The 19,756-nt window shown below is 43.5% G+C and overlaps 1 protein-coding gene across 1 annotated transcript in view; it reads right to left on the bottom strand.

Annotated features, from left to right (window-relative positions):
• Window positions 1–4,524: 4,524 nt before the first annotated feature.
• Ubn2 (ubinuclein 2) overlaps window positions 4,525–19,756 on the bottom strand; it is an 86,827-nt gene continuing 71,595 nt past the window's right edge. The window contains exon 16 of the mRNA XM_036180281.1: window positions 4,525–6,979. Coding sequence (XP_036036174.1) covers window positions 6,968–6,979 — 12 coding nt within the window. The 3' untranslated portion in view covers window positions 4,525–6,967. The remainder of the gene's footprint in view (window positions 6,980–19,756) is intronic.

The raw sequence follows: 19,756 nt of genomic DNA on the forward strand, positions 1-19,756 counted from the left end.
TATGATCAGGATACTGCTCAGTGTTACCAGTTGCCTGCAAGATGTAGGACTCTCAGCTACTACTCCAGCTCCATGTCTGCCTGTATACCACCAAACTCCCCTATCATGATGATAATGGACTGAACCTCTGAACTGTTATAAGAGTTGCTATGGGACAGGTGGTGGTGGTGCACACCTTTAATCCCAACACTCCGGAGGCGAAGCCAGGCTGATCTCTGTGAGTTCAAGGCCAGCCTGGTTTACAGAGCAAGATCCAGGACAGCCACCAAAACTACACAGAGTGAAACTCTGTCTCAGGGGGAAAAAAAGAGTTGCTGTGGTCATAGTGTCTAATCACAGCAATAGAAACCCTAACTAAGACAGAAGTCAGTACCAAGGACTGGGGTATCCCTGTGATAGGGCCTGACCATGTGTTTGTTTGGAGGAATTTGGACTTTAGTACTTTGGGTTATAAAAGCAGTGGAATGCTTTAAGCACTGCTTAATGGGTCATATTAGTAGGAACATGGAAGACAGAGCTGTTGGGGGCTCACTCAAGAGGTTTCAGAGGAGAAGAATTTTAATATGTTGCCTATAGATAGTTCTTTTGACCTTGTCCAAAGAGTCCACCTGAGGCTAAAGTGAAGTGTTTTGGATTAATTCCACTGGCAGAAGAAATCTCATAATAGTCTAATACTGACTCTGTCAAGTGGTTGTAAGTGGAAACTCCAATGAAGATTCATAATGAAAAGGAGCAAGCTGAGCAGGGAAAACTACAAAATGTAAATTTTGAGGAGAAGAAGAGCACCAGGAAGTGAAATGGAGCTAAATCCCGTGTTTAAGGAGATAAACTGATTAAGAAACTGAGTAAAAGGCAGTGGTGCCCTCAGGGCAAGATCTCACCCAGCTAAGTTTCCAACTTTTGAAAACAAATTAAAGGGAAACTTAGAGCAGGGTGTGGTGGTGCACATCTTTCATGCCAGCACTTGAGAGGCAGAAGTTGGCAGATCTCTGAGTTTGAGGCTAGCCTGGTCTACAGAACAAGTTTCAAGGCAGCCAAGCTTACGCAATAAAAAACAGAAAGCTGGTGAAGATGTAATTGAACAAGGGACCATGGTCCAGCCCTAGCAAGCAGCAGAACTTGGCAGCTTCGGCCATGTGGTTCTGGCTTTAGAGTTGCATAGACGAAAGGGGTGGAGCTATAGAATAAAGCTGCTGGAGCTAGGCATGTGCTAGGTTGTCTTTGAATGGAGGCCTAGTAGAAAGAACATTGCTGTGAAACTGGAACCTGGATTGCCTTGGAGAGCCCAAGATGTTGCAGGTGCCAGAGCTGTGGAATACCTCCTGAGGAGAACTGCTAACAGGGAGTGGAACCAGCCCAAGAGAAAGAAGTGTGTCATGGTCAACAAAGCCAAAAGGAGTTGGAGATAGGAAGAGTGCTTTGACATCAGACATGGAGATGCAGAATTTGGAGTTTACCCAGCTGGTTTTCGGTCTTGCTTTGGTCCAGTATTTCCTCACTATGCTCCCTTTCCTAGGTTTTGGAATGGTCATGCATATCCTGTGCCATTATATGTTGCAAGAAGGTGATTTTTTTTTTTTTTGATTTTACATGGGATTACAGTTAAGAAACTGAATGAATCTCAGAAGAGACTTTGAACTTTTAAACATTGTTGAGATTGTGATAGACTATGGGGACTTTTTAAGTTAGACTAAATGCACTTTGCATTATGGTATTGTTACAAATTTTGGGGGCTAGGGAGTAGAATGTGGTAGTTTAAATGTAAGTGATTCCCATAATCTCATAGGGAGTGGCACTATTAGGAGGTAAGGCTTTCCTATGTTCAGGATACCGTGCAGTGTATCAGTCAATTTCCTGTTGCCTGCAAGATGTAGGACTTTCAGCTACTACTCCAGCTCCATGTCTGCCTGCATGGTGCTATGCTCCAGGAATGATGATAATGGACTGAACCTCTGAAACTCTAAGTAAGTCACCCCAATTAAATGTTTCCTTTATAAGAGTTGCCATGGCCATTGCATCTCTTCACAGCAATAGAAACCCTAAGACACCAGGCTAGCCTCAAACTCAAAGACATCTGCCTGCCTCTGCCTCCTGAGTGCTGGGATTAAAGGTGTGGGCCACCATTGTCCAGCTTGGCTTCAATCTTCTAAGTGCTGGGATTACCTGTATGAGGCACCACACCAAACCAGAAATTTCTGATACCAGAAATCAAGCTTTCACCCAATAACTACACACCCAATAACTTGACGACCTACTATGAATCTAATCCAATGAAAACATCCTAGGCATAGTCATTGCACCTCACTGTGCTAACACAGGGCATGGGCAGGCGCTGGTCACCTGCAGTCTTAGTTAAGGCTTCTACTGCTGGGATAAACACCATGACCAAAGTCAACCTGGGAGGAAAGGGTTTATTTCATCTTACAAGTTGTAGTCCATCATCCAGGGAAGTCAGGACAGAAACTGGAGGGAGGCAGGAACCTGGAAGTGGGAATTGTAGCAGAAACCATGGTTTGCTCAGCCTGACGCCCATGCCGCCGCCTCCTCCTCTCCTCTTCCTCCTTTTCCTTTTTTTTTTTTTTTTTTTTTTTGGAGCTGAGGATCGAACCCAGGGCCTTGCTTTTGCTAGGCCAGTGCTCTACCACTGAGCTAAATCCCCAACCCTTGTTTTGTTTTTTGAGACAGGGTTTCTCCATGTAGTTTTGGTGCTTGTCCCGGATCTCGCTCTGTACACCAGGCTGGCTTCGAACTCACAGAGATCCGCCTGCCAGCCTGCTTTCTTAAACAATCCAGAACCACCAGCCAAGGGGTGGCACCACCCACAGCGACCTGGGCCCTTGCCTGTCAATCATCAGTCAAGAAAATCCACTTTAGGCTCATCTATGGAGAAGCATTCTTTCAATTGATCCCTCTTAGCAAATGACATTAGCTATGTCAAGACATAAAACTAGCTACACACCTGTCAGGTACTGGGGACAATGGCTGAAGCTGGCCTCTCTCAGGATAACGTCCTCACTCTAAAGTCATCCCTCCGATGAGTGCTTTTAGCTGCAATGACCTGGGTCATGTGCCCACATCTTAGTGAGGAGGGGGGATGTGAAAGCAAATATTTTACCACCTGATGAATTTTATTAAGTACTTGTTATGGGTCCTGTTTCTTTTTCTAGGTGCTAGGAAAAGAAAAGCAAGCAAAGTGGCCAGCAGCTATACTCACAAAACTTCCACTCCAGCCCAGCAAAGTGTGAATCCATCAGTGACGACACTCTGTTGTGGAGATGAAGGTAGGTTTAGATCTGGATCTTTGCAAAGTGCTCAGGGTCTTTATTGACAATGTCATGTCGAGCACAGAGCCAATCCTCTGTGTGGTGTTTTCATACTGTGTATATGTGGGAAAGACAATGCCCATACTTTCCTTAAGTTGCTTTTTTTAAAAAATTACAGTTACTCCATTTCCTCCTTCCTTTTCTTCCCTCCAAATCCAACCATAAATCCCCCCTAGCACTTTTCAATTCACAGCCTCATTAGTGTGTGTGTGTGTGTGTGTGTGTGTGTGTGTGTGTGTGTGTGTGTATTCCTAAATACAACCTGCTTGGTCAGTATAATGTTACTTGTATGTGTTCAGTTATCCAACACCATTCAGTATTGGATAACCAATGTGGGGGGGTCTTCCCTAGGGAAGACTATTCGCCTCACTCTGAGCTTTCCTTTGTTACCTGTAGTCCTCTGTATAGGGTTGAGGCGTCATGGTTGTCCCCGCTACCCTACCCACTTTGGCATGAATGTCCTTGTTCAGCTGATGTTACTGAGGCTTTACGGGGTAGCTTCTGACATTACGAGCAGACACGTCTCACAGTTGTAGCTCTTACTGTTCTGCTCCTTCTTCTTTCCTGAGCTGGTGAGGGAGTTGATTGTAGATGAATCTGTTGGTACTTTTAAGTGAAGATGTCTCTCTCTTATGCCCTGAAACTAGGGAAATGGTCCAGTGTAGGTTCCATGGCAGTGACTGGCTACCTGTCTATGCAGACAGGACTGGGGGAGGGGAACGGTATACAAAGAGTGACATGGGCTAGACAGAGAGCTGGGCATCCTGCTCTTCCAAAAGACCCCAATTTGGTTCCCTGTGCCCACACTTAAGTCCACTTCCAGGGGAATCTGCCATCCTCTTGGCCTCTGGGCATCCACACATTTGGCATTCACTCACACACTCACACACACACACAAATGAAAGAAAAATTGAAGCGTGTATTGGGAGTAGACACATGTACACGTCTGCTTCCTTTGACTACGCCCTTCTGCTTACATGCACCTGACAGTAGGGAGTTCTGGACTTTCTGGACCGTGTTTTGTACCCTCTTCTACAGGTATTTGTGTTTTGAAATCACAGGCATGTAGTTAGCACTGAACCAACACAGTATGGAGATTTTAAAGCATGCGTAAAGCAGAAATGAGGGCTATTTTAAAAAGTAAACAATATTTAGAAAATACTTTTATTTACTAACAGTAAAAGTCCTAATTCCTCTCAGTAAAGATTATTTTATTGAAAACAATGTAATTCAAATGTTCAGTATTTTGAAAAATCATCCTTTAGCACATTATTTTGAACAAAATTACATAGTGATAAACATTCTAAACATCCATTGTCAAGTTCTCTTCATAGCATTTCTCCTTTAAATGTCAGTTATTATCTTACTGCTTAAAAAAATCACCTTGACCTTAAAGAGACCCATGAAGTACATTTCTTTCTGTGCATCAGCTAGGTAGCCAGATCAGTCAGGGTCCACCGCAGGGCTCTGAAGCAGGGGGGAGCTGAGTGCAGGGCACCAGAGGATTTGCAGGACTTAGGGTTAGGGCTGTTTGCTGCAGCCAGAGTAGAGGAGCCTGGTTGTTTCTGTCACCTGGGCAGAAAAGTGCACTGATTCCTCTGTGGTTGATCTCAGTGGCCAAGTGTTGTCAATGGGACAGCAGGCCCGTGGAGGGTGTTAAGTCCACCACAGCCCCCACACTCACTTCCCCTTTACCTGGGCATTTGAGTGCACTGGCAGGAAGAAATCACAGCTGGCACCTTGAAGGCAGAGTTTGGTAAGTGGAGTTTCTATACTTTTAGTTTCTGTGGTATGCAGGGAGGTCTGTAAGGACATGGGAATGAAGGCTGGTACCCAAACTACAGAACTGTACTGCAGCATCCTGACAGCCATTGAGGGTGGGTGGAGAGCAGTCTATGTCAAAACAGGTGTGTCATCTGTACCATTGCCAGCTCTCTAGAGGAGAGGCTCACGCCTCCTCTCACCATATAGTGGTTTCTACACTTACTTAAAGATCTACATTCTCTCTAATTTTGTTTTTTCCAGACATACTGGCCTGGCACTCACTTTGTAGGCCAGACTGGCCTCGTAATTACAGATATTCTCCTGCCTTAATGTTACAGGCATGTGCCACCATGCCCAGGTAAGATCTTATTTTTAATAAAATCCTCTCTGTTGATAGCATCCTGTAGCATCTAAATTGCAGGGACATTATAATCAGAAGAAAATGTAACTACTAACAAGCAAGCTGGACATGCTAAGTCTAAGCAGGGTCAAGCCTATTCTTTCCCCCACAGCCACATGAACTTCCAAGGTGATTCCTTTCTCTCCTGCTATAAACTGGAGGTGGTTCACATAGCTTTTCTGGAAATGCCAGACCATCTTTGGTTCTGAAAAAGTCCAGTCTGTATCACACCTTAACAGCAAAGCTAACTGGATGAAACGTTTCCCTCTGCCGGATGAGCTGTCCCAGGCTGTGCTGCGGCCAGCAGCTCTGATCACAGCCAAGCCGGTTTGCCGAGCTTCTCAGTTAGGACTCTCTGCTGGACAAGCTCAGCATCAGCAGAGAGCACCCTTCATTCCCATGCGTGCTCCAACATATCTGATGCAACAGTACACATTTTTCCACACCCGGATGGAATTTAACAGGCTCTTTTGGGTAATGAAGAGGTTTAGTTTTGTGATTTTTTTTTTCTCATTCTTTTTAAGTCTCTTTCTAGGTATCAAGTCCCCTATACCGTTAAATCAAAACATCAAATGTCATGCCATGGAGACGTGTGGCAGAAGGGCCATAGGTCAGCGTCCCTCCTGCCTCTCACACTCTCTCTTCCCCATTTGCTAGCTTCTGTGCCAAGGAAGCAGAGGCCAGGTCTCCCTTGATTATTAGAGCTGGACACTGGGTGAGTGGCATTGCTTCTTTTCTTGGATCACTTTTTCTTGGGTTCACAAAAGCCTCTCTAGTCTCCAGCCCCTGTAGAGGGCACTCCCTAGTTGCATGCTAGGATTTTTGCCCCAATCCTTCCATTGGGCCATCCCAGCCCTCTAACTACTCCCTTTGGCTGGATTCCCCCAACCCTTACCCCAGCAGCACTGGGAACTGGATCCAGAGTCTCATATGGATTTCTTCTTGAAATGCTCAAATTGGCCTCCCTTCTTCAGTGAGGCACAAGGAGATTGAGAATGCCAACGATTCCATGAGCCTCCCTGTCTTCTGCAGACACTGGCCGCCGACTGTTCATCAGGAGACTTTTAGGGCTGCATCTGATCCAATCTCAAGTTCCTCAAACTCTAGAAGGTGTGCTGGCCGCACTGCCAAGGTCCTCTTGAAAGCCCCTCACTGGGTTTGAAGTGATGAGGAGCTGCTGCCCGAGAAATCCTGTCCTGGTCCGTGGGATAGCCCAGAGGTAGACACTCGTGGTCCTTCTGGACGGAGCTAAGGGCGGCATGGTCTCTAAGCATGGGCTGCATGGGTCATCCAGCTCCTCTTCCCCTTACAATGGAAGGACACCTATTGTTTTGTTCTCAGCCTTTGGGGTCTCTGGTGAAACTCACACAGGAAGCCCCATTTTAGTAAGTGAAGTTACCACGGTTAATTTCTCTTCCTTATGAAGGCCTGCTCTTGAAGCACGTTATCTGATGGACCAGAGGTGTCACACAAGTTTGCCTTATGAACTGGGCTGTGTGGAGATAGTTAAACAGAACTATTAACTATTTTTATATAGTATTCTTACCTGGATATTTCAGTAAAAAATATAGAGGATGTATAGTTTTCACATTATGCACAATTAGATGTGTCGAGATTTCTGTCAATATAGAATACCTTAAAGTATTTGTGAAAGCTTTAACATAAAAACCACTTTCAGGCTGTGCAGTGGTGGCGCACATCTTTAATCCTAGCACTCAGGAGGCAGAGGCAGGTGGATCTCTGTGAATCTGAGGCCAGCCTGGGCTACAGAGTGAGTTCCAGGATAGCCAGGGCTACAAGAGAAACCCTGTCTTGAAAAATCAAAGCCACTCAAACAACAACAAAAACCAAACCCCTTTTCTGAAGCCTGATCAAGCTGAAACAAGTGGAGAGGAGTCAGACACGCGGAGGTTAGATGGGGGAGGGACAAAGGCCTTGCCACAGCATTTTCCAGCAGCAGAGGGTGGGTGGGGCTGTGCATTTCAACTTGGACGGGGAAGTGAAAGAGGACCCAGCCTCAGGCTGGTACAGGAGGGCAGGTAGATTCCAAAGAACGCTGGGGCCGGAGGAGCCACCTTCTTGCTGGGAACGAAAACAACAAACAAAACAAAACAAAAACCCTGGTCATCTCTGGTTTTCTTGCTGGGATTTTTGTCACTGGAAACTCTGGGTGACAGGGTAGGGTCCTCCCACCAGTGTTCTTAATCTCTATCTAGTATTACCCACTCACATACATTAACATTCTTTCTATGTGGCCCCAAAATCCTGAGCTAAAAACTTAGTTTGGAGTGGTCTTAGGTTAGTAATGTCCCTAAAGCTGGAAAATGCAAACTCAGATACATTTTTCTTTTTTAAATAACATGCTTTAGCTAGGCATGGTGGTGCATATCTTTAATCCCAGCAGAGGCAGGAGAACCTCTGTGAGTTCAAGGTCAGATTGGTCTACACAGTAAGTTCCAGGAAGCTAGAAATCCACAGAGAGACACTGTCTCAATATATATATATAATAACAACATACTTTAGGGCTGAAGAGATGGCTCAGTGGTTAAGAGCATTAACTGTTCTTCTGGAGGACTTGGAGTTCAATTTCCAGCAGCCACATAGTGGCTCAAAAACACCTGTAATTCCAGTTCCACAGGAATAAATCAAGCAAGTGGTGTACAAACATACATGCAAGTGAAAAAAAAAAACTCACCCCTATGTAAATACATAAAAAAAAAAAAAAACCCAAAGCAAAACAACAACAAAACAACACTTTAAATCCATGGCTCATAGGAATCATAGCTACATTCCAAAGTCCAGAGATCTGTGAAGGATGACACAGAAGTATGGGAATGCACACTGTAAACAAGTTACAGAGAGCAGTAAGCACAAAATACAGACTCGGGGTTTGACTAGTGTCTGATCTGGGGCCCGTGCTTTGCTCTGGAACAGGTCTTGTGCTCCCCACTGACTTGATGGTCTCAGGACCTTGGCCTCATCTCTTCCTAGATATTATCATCTAAGAAAGTAAATAAACCCAGGGAAACACAGAAACAGCTAAAACAACCTGTTACTTTAAACACACAGTCACAATGAGAAAATAAACAAGCAGCACACTAGATAAACCTAAGGGGAAGGGGACTAGGAATGGGCACATCTGGGCTGGGGTGTAGCTCAGCCGCGAGTGTGTGCCTGCTGTTATACTCCAGAGGTGTATAAACCTGGCGTGGTGGTGCCCACCTGTGATCTGTGACCCCAGCACTAAGACAAAAGGGTACACTAAGAACACAAGGGTAAGAGAAGATCAAAGCCAGCCTCAGCTATCTCTCAAGTTCAAGGCCAGTCTGAGTACATGAGACCCTATCTCAAAATCCCCAAAAAAAACAAAAACAGAAGAAAAAGACATGAAAAATGCAAAAATAAAAGAGAGACAACACAGAGTCTCAGCAAAAGAGAAAATAGATGCAGTTAGGAGAATAAAGAAATCATAAGTGAGAATGTTTAAAAACTAACAATAAAAATCACCAACTCAAAGGGCTCCTGGAACACCAAAAGAACAGAGAAAAACCTAAACTTGGACACAAAATAGTAAAATTTGAGAGCACCAAAACAAAGCATTAGAATGACATTAGTTTTCCAAACAGAAGCCTCAGGGAGGAAAGGAAAGCAGTGAAATTACACCTTTAAGTGATAAATGAAAAATAACAATTATATTCAGTTCACCTGCTATTTAAACATTAGACTTGGAAAGTTTAGTTCACAAAAAGCCCATCCGGAAACTTTCCTGAAATACATAATTTTATGATAAACTGGGAAAGACTAATATATTATACTTAATATACTACTTAATAGGCACACAAAAAAGGGAAAAGTAAAACATGAGTAATAAGATGCTATTTTATACTTGTGAGGATAGGTCAGATATAATTTGAATTGAAAAGTGGAACTAGGGTCTGGAGAGGTAGCTCATCAGTTAAGAGCACATGCGCTTCTCAAAGAGGACCTGAGCTCAGTCTCCAGTGCCCTTATGGGTACAGCTCCAGGGCAGATGGTATCTTCTGGCTTCCATGAGAAGGCATTGCATGTATGTGGTGCACATATATACAATCAGGAAAAGCACTCATACACATAGAAATAAATATTTTTAGAAAATACAAGTACAATGAGTATGTACCCAGTGACGTTCAGAGTTCTTTGAAAAATTAGTAAAGAGGAATAACAAGAATGAATAAGAGAAGATGTACATAAGCAAAATGGAATGTGAAAGCTGAGAGAGACATAAGAGTATACAAATAGAGGGAACTGTGAGTGGATTTCTAAGTATTTTCTGTTTGAGTGTTGCTTCTATGTAAATATTATGGGAAAATACTTGAAATAATTCAACTTGTGCAGATGGTCTACATCCCCAAGCAACTTTAATTTCACAAATAGTACACATCAAAGCTGTACACCTGGCGTGATGGTACAAGTCTGTAATCTTTGGACTGGGAGGTGAAGGCGGCTGAGGTACAGGTTAGCCTGAGCCCATCTCATAAAACACAACTAAAATTAGAATGAGCACCACTCTTAATATAGAAACTCATGATAGACACCCGGTCTAATGCTCCAAGAAACAAAAAGACCTAGATTTGGAAATAAAACCATCACTGTTTTGATAGATTATCTTCAGCAGGCTAGAGATGTAGTTCAGTGGTACAGTGCTTGCCAAGCATGTTCCAGCCCCTACACTCAATACACAGAACTCCAGTTCTGAAAAACAACACTTAGATTAGATTTTTATCAGATTTTACTGGAAATCTAATAAAACAACAACAGGAATTACTAGAATATGAAAGCTTAGTGCCAGGATGTAGCACAGGCATCCAGCTCATGCTGTCTATGTGTGAGGTTCCAGCTGGGTTCAATCCCCAATACCACTACCACCAAAATTAAAAATGCTTAGCAAAGATGCTGGGTATATCATAAAATTTGAAAACCTAGTGACTATTTGGGTGTGGTGTAAACCTATAATCCAGCACTCAGGAAACTGCATCAGAAGGACTTTTTTTTTTTTTAAGTATTTCTAGTTTTTTTTTGTTTGTTTGTTTGCTTTTGTTTTAGATTTATTTATTTGTTATGCATACAGTGTTCTGCCTGCATGTTTGCCTGCACAGCAGAAGAGGGCACCAGATCTCATTATAGGTGGTTGTGAGCCATCATGTGGTTGCTGGGAATTGAACTCAGGACCTCTGGAAGAGCAGCCTGTGCTCTTAACCTCTGAGCTGTCTCTCCAGCCCCAGAAGGACTTTCTGTGCACAAAAACAGCAGTGAGGGAAGTGGTGAGGGAAAGAATCGTGTGTGGCAAGGGCGGGGGTGGTGGCTCAGTGGTGGAGTGACTGAGCCCTGTTTCTGGCACAGCAAAAAAGAAGGAAAGGGGAAAGCAAAGAGGACAGGGAGAGAGGGAAGGACAGTTAATGGAAAATGAAGCACCTTGTTGCACACTTGCAGCATTCAAAGGAGGAAGAAAGAGAGGGAGGGCGGAAGACCGTGCAACTCAGACAGGAATCGCAATTAATTGGACAAGGAAGCATGCAGTCTCAACAATCAGGAGACAGCAAGAGCCCAGGGTCAGGAGCATCCCTTTTTTTTTTTTTAACTTTCTTTTTTTTCCCCATGCTTATTTTTTATTATATTTGTGTCTTAATTTTACATATCAGCCATGGGTTCCCCTGTCCTCCCCCCTCCCTCCCCCACCCCCACCTTTCCCCCAGTCTCTCCCCTCCATTCTCCATTCCCATCTCCTCCAGGGCTAAGACTCCCCTGGGGATTCAATTCAACCTGGTGGATTCAGTACAGGCAGGTCCAGTCCCCTCCTTCCAGGCTGAGCAAAGTGTCCCTGTGTAAACCCAAGGTTCCAAACAGCCAGCTCATGCACTAAGGACAGGTCCAGGTCCCACTGCCTGGGTGCCTCCCAAGCAGTTCAAGCTATTCAATTGTCTCACTTATCCAGAGGGCCTGATCCAGTTGGGGGCTCCACAGCTTTTGGTTCATAATTCATGTGCTTCCATTAGTTTGGCTATTTGTCCCTGTGCTTTTCCAATCTTGGTCTCAACAATTCACACTCTTACAGTCCCTCCTCTTTCTCGACAATTGGACTCCTGGAGCTCCACCTGGGGCCTGGTTGAGGATCTCTGCATCCACTTCCATCAGTTATTGGATGAGAGTTCCAGCACGACAGTTAGGGTGTTTGGCCATCTGATCACCAGACTAGGTCAGATCAGGCTTTCTCTCGACCACTGCTAGTAGTCTACAGTGGATGTATTGTTGTGGATTTCTGGAGACCTCTCTAGCACTTTGCTTTGATGCATCCCAACTCTTTCTCTGTATCTTTCCTAGGATACGTAACTTTCTCCATTAAAAGAAGTCTATCCTGCCGCCCTCAAATCTAATGCTACTTTTGAAGAACTTTACTTATTATTTTAAGTATATGTGTGTTTTGTCTGCATGCATGTCTGTGTATCATGTGCCTGCCTGGTGCCCAGGGAGGCCAGAAGAGGTGTGGAATACCCTGGGAGTTACAGATGGTTGTGAGCCGCCATGTGGTTGCTGGTAATTAAACCTGGATCCTCTGCAAGAGCAACAAGTGATCTTAAGTGCTGAGCCATCTCTCCAGCCACCTAATACTACTACTTCCTTTCTTCCCTTATTATTTTCTCTGCCTAATTGCACCCTCCCCCACAACTCCTGTTTTGAAATTTGACAGAGTCTCTCTGTGTGGACAAGGTTGATCTCAAACTCAGGACCCTTCTGACTCAGCTTTTTGAGTGCTAAGGTTACAGAAGTGTGTGACCATGCTGGACTAATAACATTCTTTAACACAAGTAACAAAAATCAAATAATAGACTAGAATATTTTCATGAACTATACCACCAATAACCTACAGAGAAAAGTGTAGAGCACAAAAGGCATAAGCCATCTGAAAAATGAACCAATAAATATACCACAAAGAAACTTGTATTTATTCTTTTTTTTTTTTTTTTGGCTCTAAGGATCAAACCCAGCTCTACCACTGAGCTAAATCCCCAACCCCTTCCCCCACTTTTTTTTTCAAGACAGGGTTTCTCTGTGTAGCTTTGGAGCCTGTCCTGTATCTCGCTTTGTAGCCCAGGTTGGCCTCAAACTCACAGATATCCGCCTGCCTTTGCCTTTCGAGTGCTGGGATTAAAGGCGTGTGCCACCACTGCCACTGCCACTGCCACTGCCGCTGCCGCTGCCGCTGCCGCCACCGCCACCGCCGCCGCCGCCGCCGCCGCCGCCACCACCACCACCACCACCTGGCCTGTATCCTTTTCTTAAACCACTCTACAAATTTAACTCTATCTAAAGAAAAATTCCAACTCTGGTGGTTTGAAAGGGGAATGGCCCCCATAGGCCCATCTATTTGAATGCTAGGTCCCTTGTGGGACAGTTTTGGGAAAGCTTAGGAGGTGTGGACTTGTTGGAGGAAGTGTCACTTGGGGTCGGCTTTGAGGTTTTAAAAATCAATACCAGGCCCAGTTCTCTCTCTCTGCCTTGTGCCTGTGGATCAGATATGAGCTCTCAACTACTGCTCCAGCACCATGTGTGCCTGTTTGCTGCCATGCTCCCCGCTGTGATGATAATGAACTAACCCTCTGAAACTCTAAGCCAAGTTGTCTTGGTCATGGTGTCTTTTCACAGCAACAGAAAAGTGACTAAGAAAACTTAAATTTTTTTTGTATGTGTATAGTTTTGTCTGCATGTTTATCTGTGCACTATGTGTGTGCCTGGTTCCCCAAGGCTGCCAAAGGGCATTGGATCCCCCAGGACTGGTGTTTCAGATGGTTATGAACTGCCATGTGGGTGCTAGAACTCACCCAGGTCCTCTGGAGGAGCAGCCAGAGCTCTTAACTCCTAAGCCAACTCTCTATGCCCTCAGCCTAATTCTTTAATGCAATGTGGTTTTTCTTTTTTTGAATGAGGGTGTCACACTGTGTACCTTAGATATCTCAGGACTCGGTATTTAGACCAAGCTGGCCTTGAACTCAGAGATACGCCTGTCTCTGTCATTAGAGTGCAAGGATTAAAGGCATGTGCTACTCATACTAAACACAATGTGAATTTTTAAAAATGTGAGACTTATTAAACTTTTATGCATATGAGGTTTTACTTGCATGTATATCTGTGTACCATGTGCATGCCTGGTGCCCACCAAGGTAAGAAGGGAACACTGGACCCCCTGAAGCTGGAGTTATAGATGGTTATGAGTTGCCATGTAGGTGCAGCTGGGTCCTATTGAACCCACTTCTCCAGCCCAGCACAATGTGAAATTTATATGACAATAAAAATCCACAATTGGCTCACTCAACACAGGTGGGCAGAGGACAACTGGGGACTTGATGTAAGGCACACTCTAAACTCACAAGAATGACGAGCAGTATGGTGCTGATGCAAAAGTACAAAGTCTCATGGAGTCCCACATTCTCAGAGCTCAGCAGCAGACCCTTCTGTACATGAGCACTGGACAGAGGACAAAACTGGCACTACAGATTGATGGAGGAGGATTATGAGGTGGATGAAACAGACAGCAGATGAGTGACAGAAAGAAGATAAAGGTAAGCCAAGTCTTCAAGGAGAAAATCTGTGGTCTAGATAGGGAAGCGTATTAGACACCATCCCTGAAAACACCTAAATATTCTCATTCTTATCTCCCCCAAACCGTGTGCAACCAGACCTCATTATGCAGCTTAGGCTGGTCTCAAACTCAGTTCTCCTGCTTTGGCCTCCTGAGTGTGAGTTACCATACTAAATTTGCTAAATTTGACTATTAAAGAGCAAGGCTTTCTGTTCAGTAAAGGACACCATACACAAAGTTTAAAAGACAAGGAATGGATAAAAATATGACACCTAAGACTCACAAGAGAGGAGTGTCTACAGTGAAGACAGAAAGTACAACTGAACAGCTAGCAAAGATGAACAAGCAATCCCAGAAAGGGAGACCCCCAGAGCCTTTTTCAGTGGTAACAAGGACTTAAGGACAACCTCAGGTAACCACCTCTAGGGAATGAGCTGTTTACAGTGAGGTAGGATACACACTTAGGAAAAATGGTGCACCAGACCACAGAAGCACACAAGTACATGGAACAATGTAGATTAACCCACAGGAAAGACAGGAGGCATGTATAGCATAGTTTCAATTGTATAGATTACATCTGTATGTGTGCAAAGTAATGCTACTTACCAAGATGCATGCACAAGGGGACATATCAAAAAAAGTAACAGGTGCTTGAAGGATGGGGCAGTACAGTGTGAGGGACTAAAGGACGGACAGAAGGACAAAGCGAATAATCAGGGAAGAGAATGCTTTTGAGCTGACACATTATAAGCGATATATGCTCACAAAGAGTTTGGAACTGCAGTAGCCAAGTGGCTATGAAGAACAACTTGGGGCCAGTAGCAGGAAGACTACCTGTGAAGAGATGGACTTTAGTGACCACTAGATAAAGCTTCACCTGCACCAGGTACCTTTCAAAAGACCGCTGAGATACACAAGATTCCCCTTTCTTTTTAAGTTAGGAGTTTCTGACACCTGCAATGTCACATTTTAGCTGGGTTTTTATCCATACTCGTGTGCTAAGCAGTGATCACAGCAGATCTTCATAGGACTGTTTCACTTCTGTGTTTTGGAGAAATGGGAAAGAGGAAGCATGCATTGAGAAGCAAAGACAGGAAGAATCTGCAGTCGCTGTCATTAGTATGTACTAGGCACTCTGCTCGCTCAGTGCTCTCCACGTCTGATCCAGCCACTCTCACTGGGGGGGAAGACCTGCAAGAACACATCTTCAGCGAGAGTCTCATAGTGGAGCCACATGAACCCGTCTAACTAGTGACAACTTGTTCACCTTCGCATACGCCACTCTACTAGTAAAAAAAATTAGTGGGGAGACAGGGAAGGGACACACGCCAGGACACAGCGGTAATACACACAGAAAAGGACAAGCCACGTCAAGGGACATGTGGATGACACAAGTTTTTGAGATGACAAGACATACTAGAATATACCTGAAGAGGCAACTGTCACTATCCTTTGAAAAGCACAGGGGTCTCTCCTACAATGTAACACCACTCTGCTCTTTCTGACAGGATCTCACGTAACCCTGGCTGATCTCTGTGTAGCTGAGGATGAGCCTGAGATGAGATTACAGGCATGCAGTGGCATGCTCAGTGTTTGATTATTTTAAGACACGCTATGAAGTGTTCATTTGATTTACCCAGCCAATCTTATCATGATGTTATCCTGTACTCCTATGATTACTGTAATGCTACAAACATACTCAGACTCCAATCTCTACACACTCACCCCTAAGAATTTGTAAAAGCAAAGTATCTTCATTAACAATTTGTTAAATCTGGCTTGAAACTCCATCTAGACCTTTCCTAAACCACTTTCCATTTTGTTGTCTCCATGCTGAAAGATAATACCTGCTTCCTTATTAACACAGTTTCTCTTTCTTTCTTCTGAGACAGGGTTAATCTACCCAGCCCAGGTTGACCTGAAACTCAGTATAAACATCAGAGTGGTCCCAAACTCAGCCTCTTTAATGCTCTGCTGGTATTAAAGGCCTACCCTAACACACTTTAATTTTTCCAGTCTAGTAACACTTTCTTCTAAACACCTGCTCCCCATTCAGGTCTACATGGCAGCACTGGTCTAACCCACTTCTTTCTTAGCTCTCTATTAGCTTATTCAGAAACCTTTTAGTTCTTTGGATGACTTTCTTCAAAAAAAGTTTCCTGAGTTCTATTTTCATGTACAGAAGAAATGATGAAATAAGGTTATATCAGGAACAGTGGCACACAGCTGCTGTCTAGCATTGACGAGTTTGAGGTAGGAGGATTACAAGTTCAAGGCCAGTAAAGGCCACAAAAAGAAACCCTGCCTCAAATTTTTTTATTATATATGAATGGTAAAGCTATTATTTATTTATTGCTTTGTGTAAGATAGTGTCAAACCCATAATGGATTTTTTTAAAGTACATTTTATTTAGAGAGAGGGGGAAGGGGAGAGAGAGGGAGAGAGGGAGAGAGGGAGAGAGAGGGAGAGAGAGAGAGAATATATGAATATGTAAAGGTCAGAGGATAACCTTCAGGAGTTGGTTCTCACCTTCCATCATGTGGGCAAAGCATCAAACTTAAGCTATTAGGCTTGGCAGCAGGCATCTTTACTCACTGAGCCACCTCGCTGACCCAGTAATAGATCTTTTAAATACCTTGACTGATGGCAACAGCATCTTTGGGGGCTGGAAGAGACGGCTCAGTGCTTAAAGAGCACATTCATTCCTTTTTCAGAAGACCCAAATCAGTTCACAGCATCCCTATCAGATGCCCACAACTGCCTAGAACTTCAGCTACAGGGGTGCAACTCTCTTTTGGCCTTTATGGGCACTCACATGCACACTCATATACCCACAAGTGGACATACACATTTGTAAACAAAAATGAAAGTAAATTTCTAAAAAATACACCACAATGGCAACTTTAATACATCAATATTATACACTGACAAAAGTATGACATCACTAATTATATTTTTTTTCCCTCCAAGAGAGGGTTTTTATCTGTGTAACAATCCTGGCTGTTTTGGAACTTGCTTTGTAGACCAGGCTGGCCTCAAACTCAGAGATCCACCGGCCTCTGCCTCCTGAGTGCTGCACACCACCACTGCCTGGCACATCAAATTATTTAACTCAGGTGTTTTGGAGGTTTTTTGGGAGGCATCACGAACTGCTTCCAAGGCCAATAAGAATGACAGGCAGGAACACAGACACAGCTGTCTTTAATTGGTAGTTCCAAACAGCTGATGCCATTTGAAATTCTTAGAAGTCCTTTTCATCTTCAAGACAAGACACTGAAACTACACAACATAAATGGAAAATGAGAACAAACATTCAAACCACTACTCATATTTTGGGGGTCTATGTCCCTGTCTATATTCTCTATGCACAGATACGTATTGTTCATATCAATATGCTATGCATAGTTTCTGTGTACAGCACATGCCATTGCCTGCAGGAAGAACCCAGTGAGCCTGCATGCTAAGACTCTACCATCTGCCTTCCTCAGCCACTCAGATGTACACCTCCCAAGCACATCTACTTGGCACTCCTTCCTGACTGCCAATTCTGGACCTGTCCTTGGAGGTTCACCTAAAGCTCTCTCTCCTTGGAGCCTTCCTCTGTCGCTGTAGAACAGAACTCAAATGTCCCGTGGCAAGGGAGCACATTTTTGTACCAGAAATTTGAATAATTCTTGACAATTGTACATTGTCGAGTGATTGCAAACTGTTTAGAACACAACAAGCAGGCTGTACCTGTACCCTTTCTTTCTTTCTTTCTTTCATTGCCCATGGTGCTAGATACAGTATAATACAGACTCTCAACTCCTGCTGACAGTGGAGCATTTAAACCCTAGTTAGCGCAATAACACAAGAGACACGAAGTAATATTTACAGTCTTCTTTATTTAATACAACAAACACATAACATATACAAAAGAAAAAAACACACTCATGTAAGAGGTCCTGTCACAAAGGATAGACAGGAAACATCTATTCTGTCTGAATCAAGTAAGGCTCTTATTTCAAAATGGGTTTGCTAGCTACACCTGGAATATGAACAAGGCTGCTGCAAAGTAAAAGAAACAAAAATCCCTGCACCAAAGGAGCGTATCTCAGGGCCAATTTAGTAAATTCACAGTTAGGAATGTTTATGTTCTCCCATATCCAAATTCATCAGGGGTCTTATGAAATGTGAGGTTCTTCTCTCTCTCTCTCTTTTTTTTTTAAAAACCTGCTCTTCTTTTTCTTCTTAGAAAAGTTATGAGTTCTAAAACTAGAAATTAGTGAAGTGTGGAAGCTTTAGTGCCAAAGTTTAAAGGGTTCTGGAACTAGACCAAGATGGCAATAGCAAGATGGCTGTGGAGAAGAGCTTAGGTTCTAAGTTCCTTTCCATTTGCTAGGACTGCATAGAGCACTGGAAAGGCAGGATGAAGGACCTCCTCCTTGCTCAGTGCAGGGTCAGGAGCAGCAGTGTGTGCATATTCCTGCTGAGCCGAACTAGAAATTCAACAAGCACCAGTCTGTTTTAAAAGAGCCTTACACACACACACACACACACACACACACACACATACACACACACACACACACACGTCATCACCACCCCCTTTTATAAATTTATTTATTTATTTACTAAAATAATACAAAAAAAGGGAGACAGGTATATTTACAAAACTCCATGGCTGGTACAGTACATAATTTTTAAGACACACTAAATGCTACAATCTTTCAGGTCCTGAGATTATTACAAATACCAACTCAAAGCTTGTGTTCAGGTCCAGTTTTTAGAGGAAAAAAAAAATCCCAAAGTATTAAGTCACACACTTATTTGAAATACAGCATATATTCCTTCAAGTTAGTAAAAATACACCTTCCTGCAAGCAGCTGCAACACAGTAATTGGGGCCTTTCCCCTAAAGGACCATCAACTTCTCAGGCTCCTTTCTTGGAGACTGGCTTGCAAACACAAGAACATCTGTGTAGGGTGGAGCTGACTGAAGAGGAAGAACCATTTCCCTGGTGGGAAGCAGCTCTGTAGAGTGGACACTCACGGTATAAATAACTAGTTTTCCTTCTGTTACTAAACAAGTCTCCCCTTAGCTAAACTTGGACATGGGGTTGGAAATCTGTGCTTCACCAGACTAAAATTCAGGCTCTTGTTTTCAGGTTATAGCAAATAGTTCTGCAGTTCCACGGGAATTCTGACAATCATAAATGAACCTTGCTCACAAGCAAAGAGAGAAAACACCCATCTCTTAATCACCTTGGTTAGACTTCTGTTCATTATTTGGCGTACAAAGTTTTCACCAGCCAGAATTATTTTCCTTTCCTTAAAAATTGACACTGTTTAACACTCTCCTCCAAGAATGGTTTAGCACTCCAATATCTTCTAGAATAAGACATTTTTCAATGACAGTTGACAATCAGTCACTGCAAAGCTTGGCTCTCTTCTTAGAGGCTAACAATGAATCAGAGGAAGCTGTATGGGAGGGAAACAAGCCCTGCTGGGAGAAGACCCTGGATCACATATCAAAAATATAATTATGGAGGCAGAGCCGAAATATCAGGAAAGCTGACCAAACCTGGCTCAACTTTCTAACTGTTTAAAACAAATAAATACCCTTGTCAACTGACAAAAATTTATTTTCCTTTTTATGTTTCTAGCTAAAATTGGG

This window comes from Onychomys torridus, chromosome 3 (genome assembly GCF_903995425.1).
Source record: "Onychomys torridus chromosome 3, mOncTor1.1, whole genome shotgun sequence".
Taxonomy (NCBI): domain Eukaryota; kingdom Metazoa; phylum Chordata; class Mammalia; order Rodentia; family Cricetidae; genus Onychomys; species Onychomys torridus.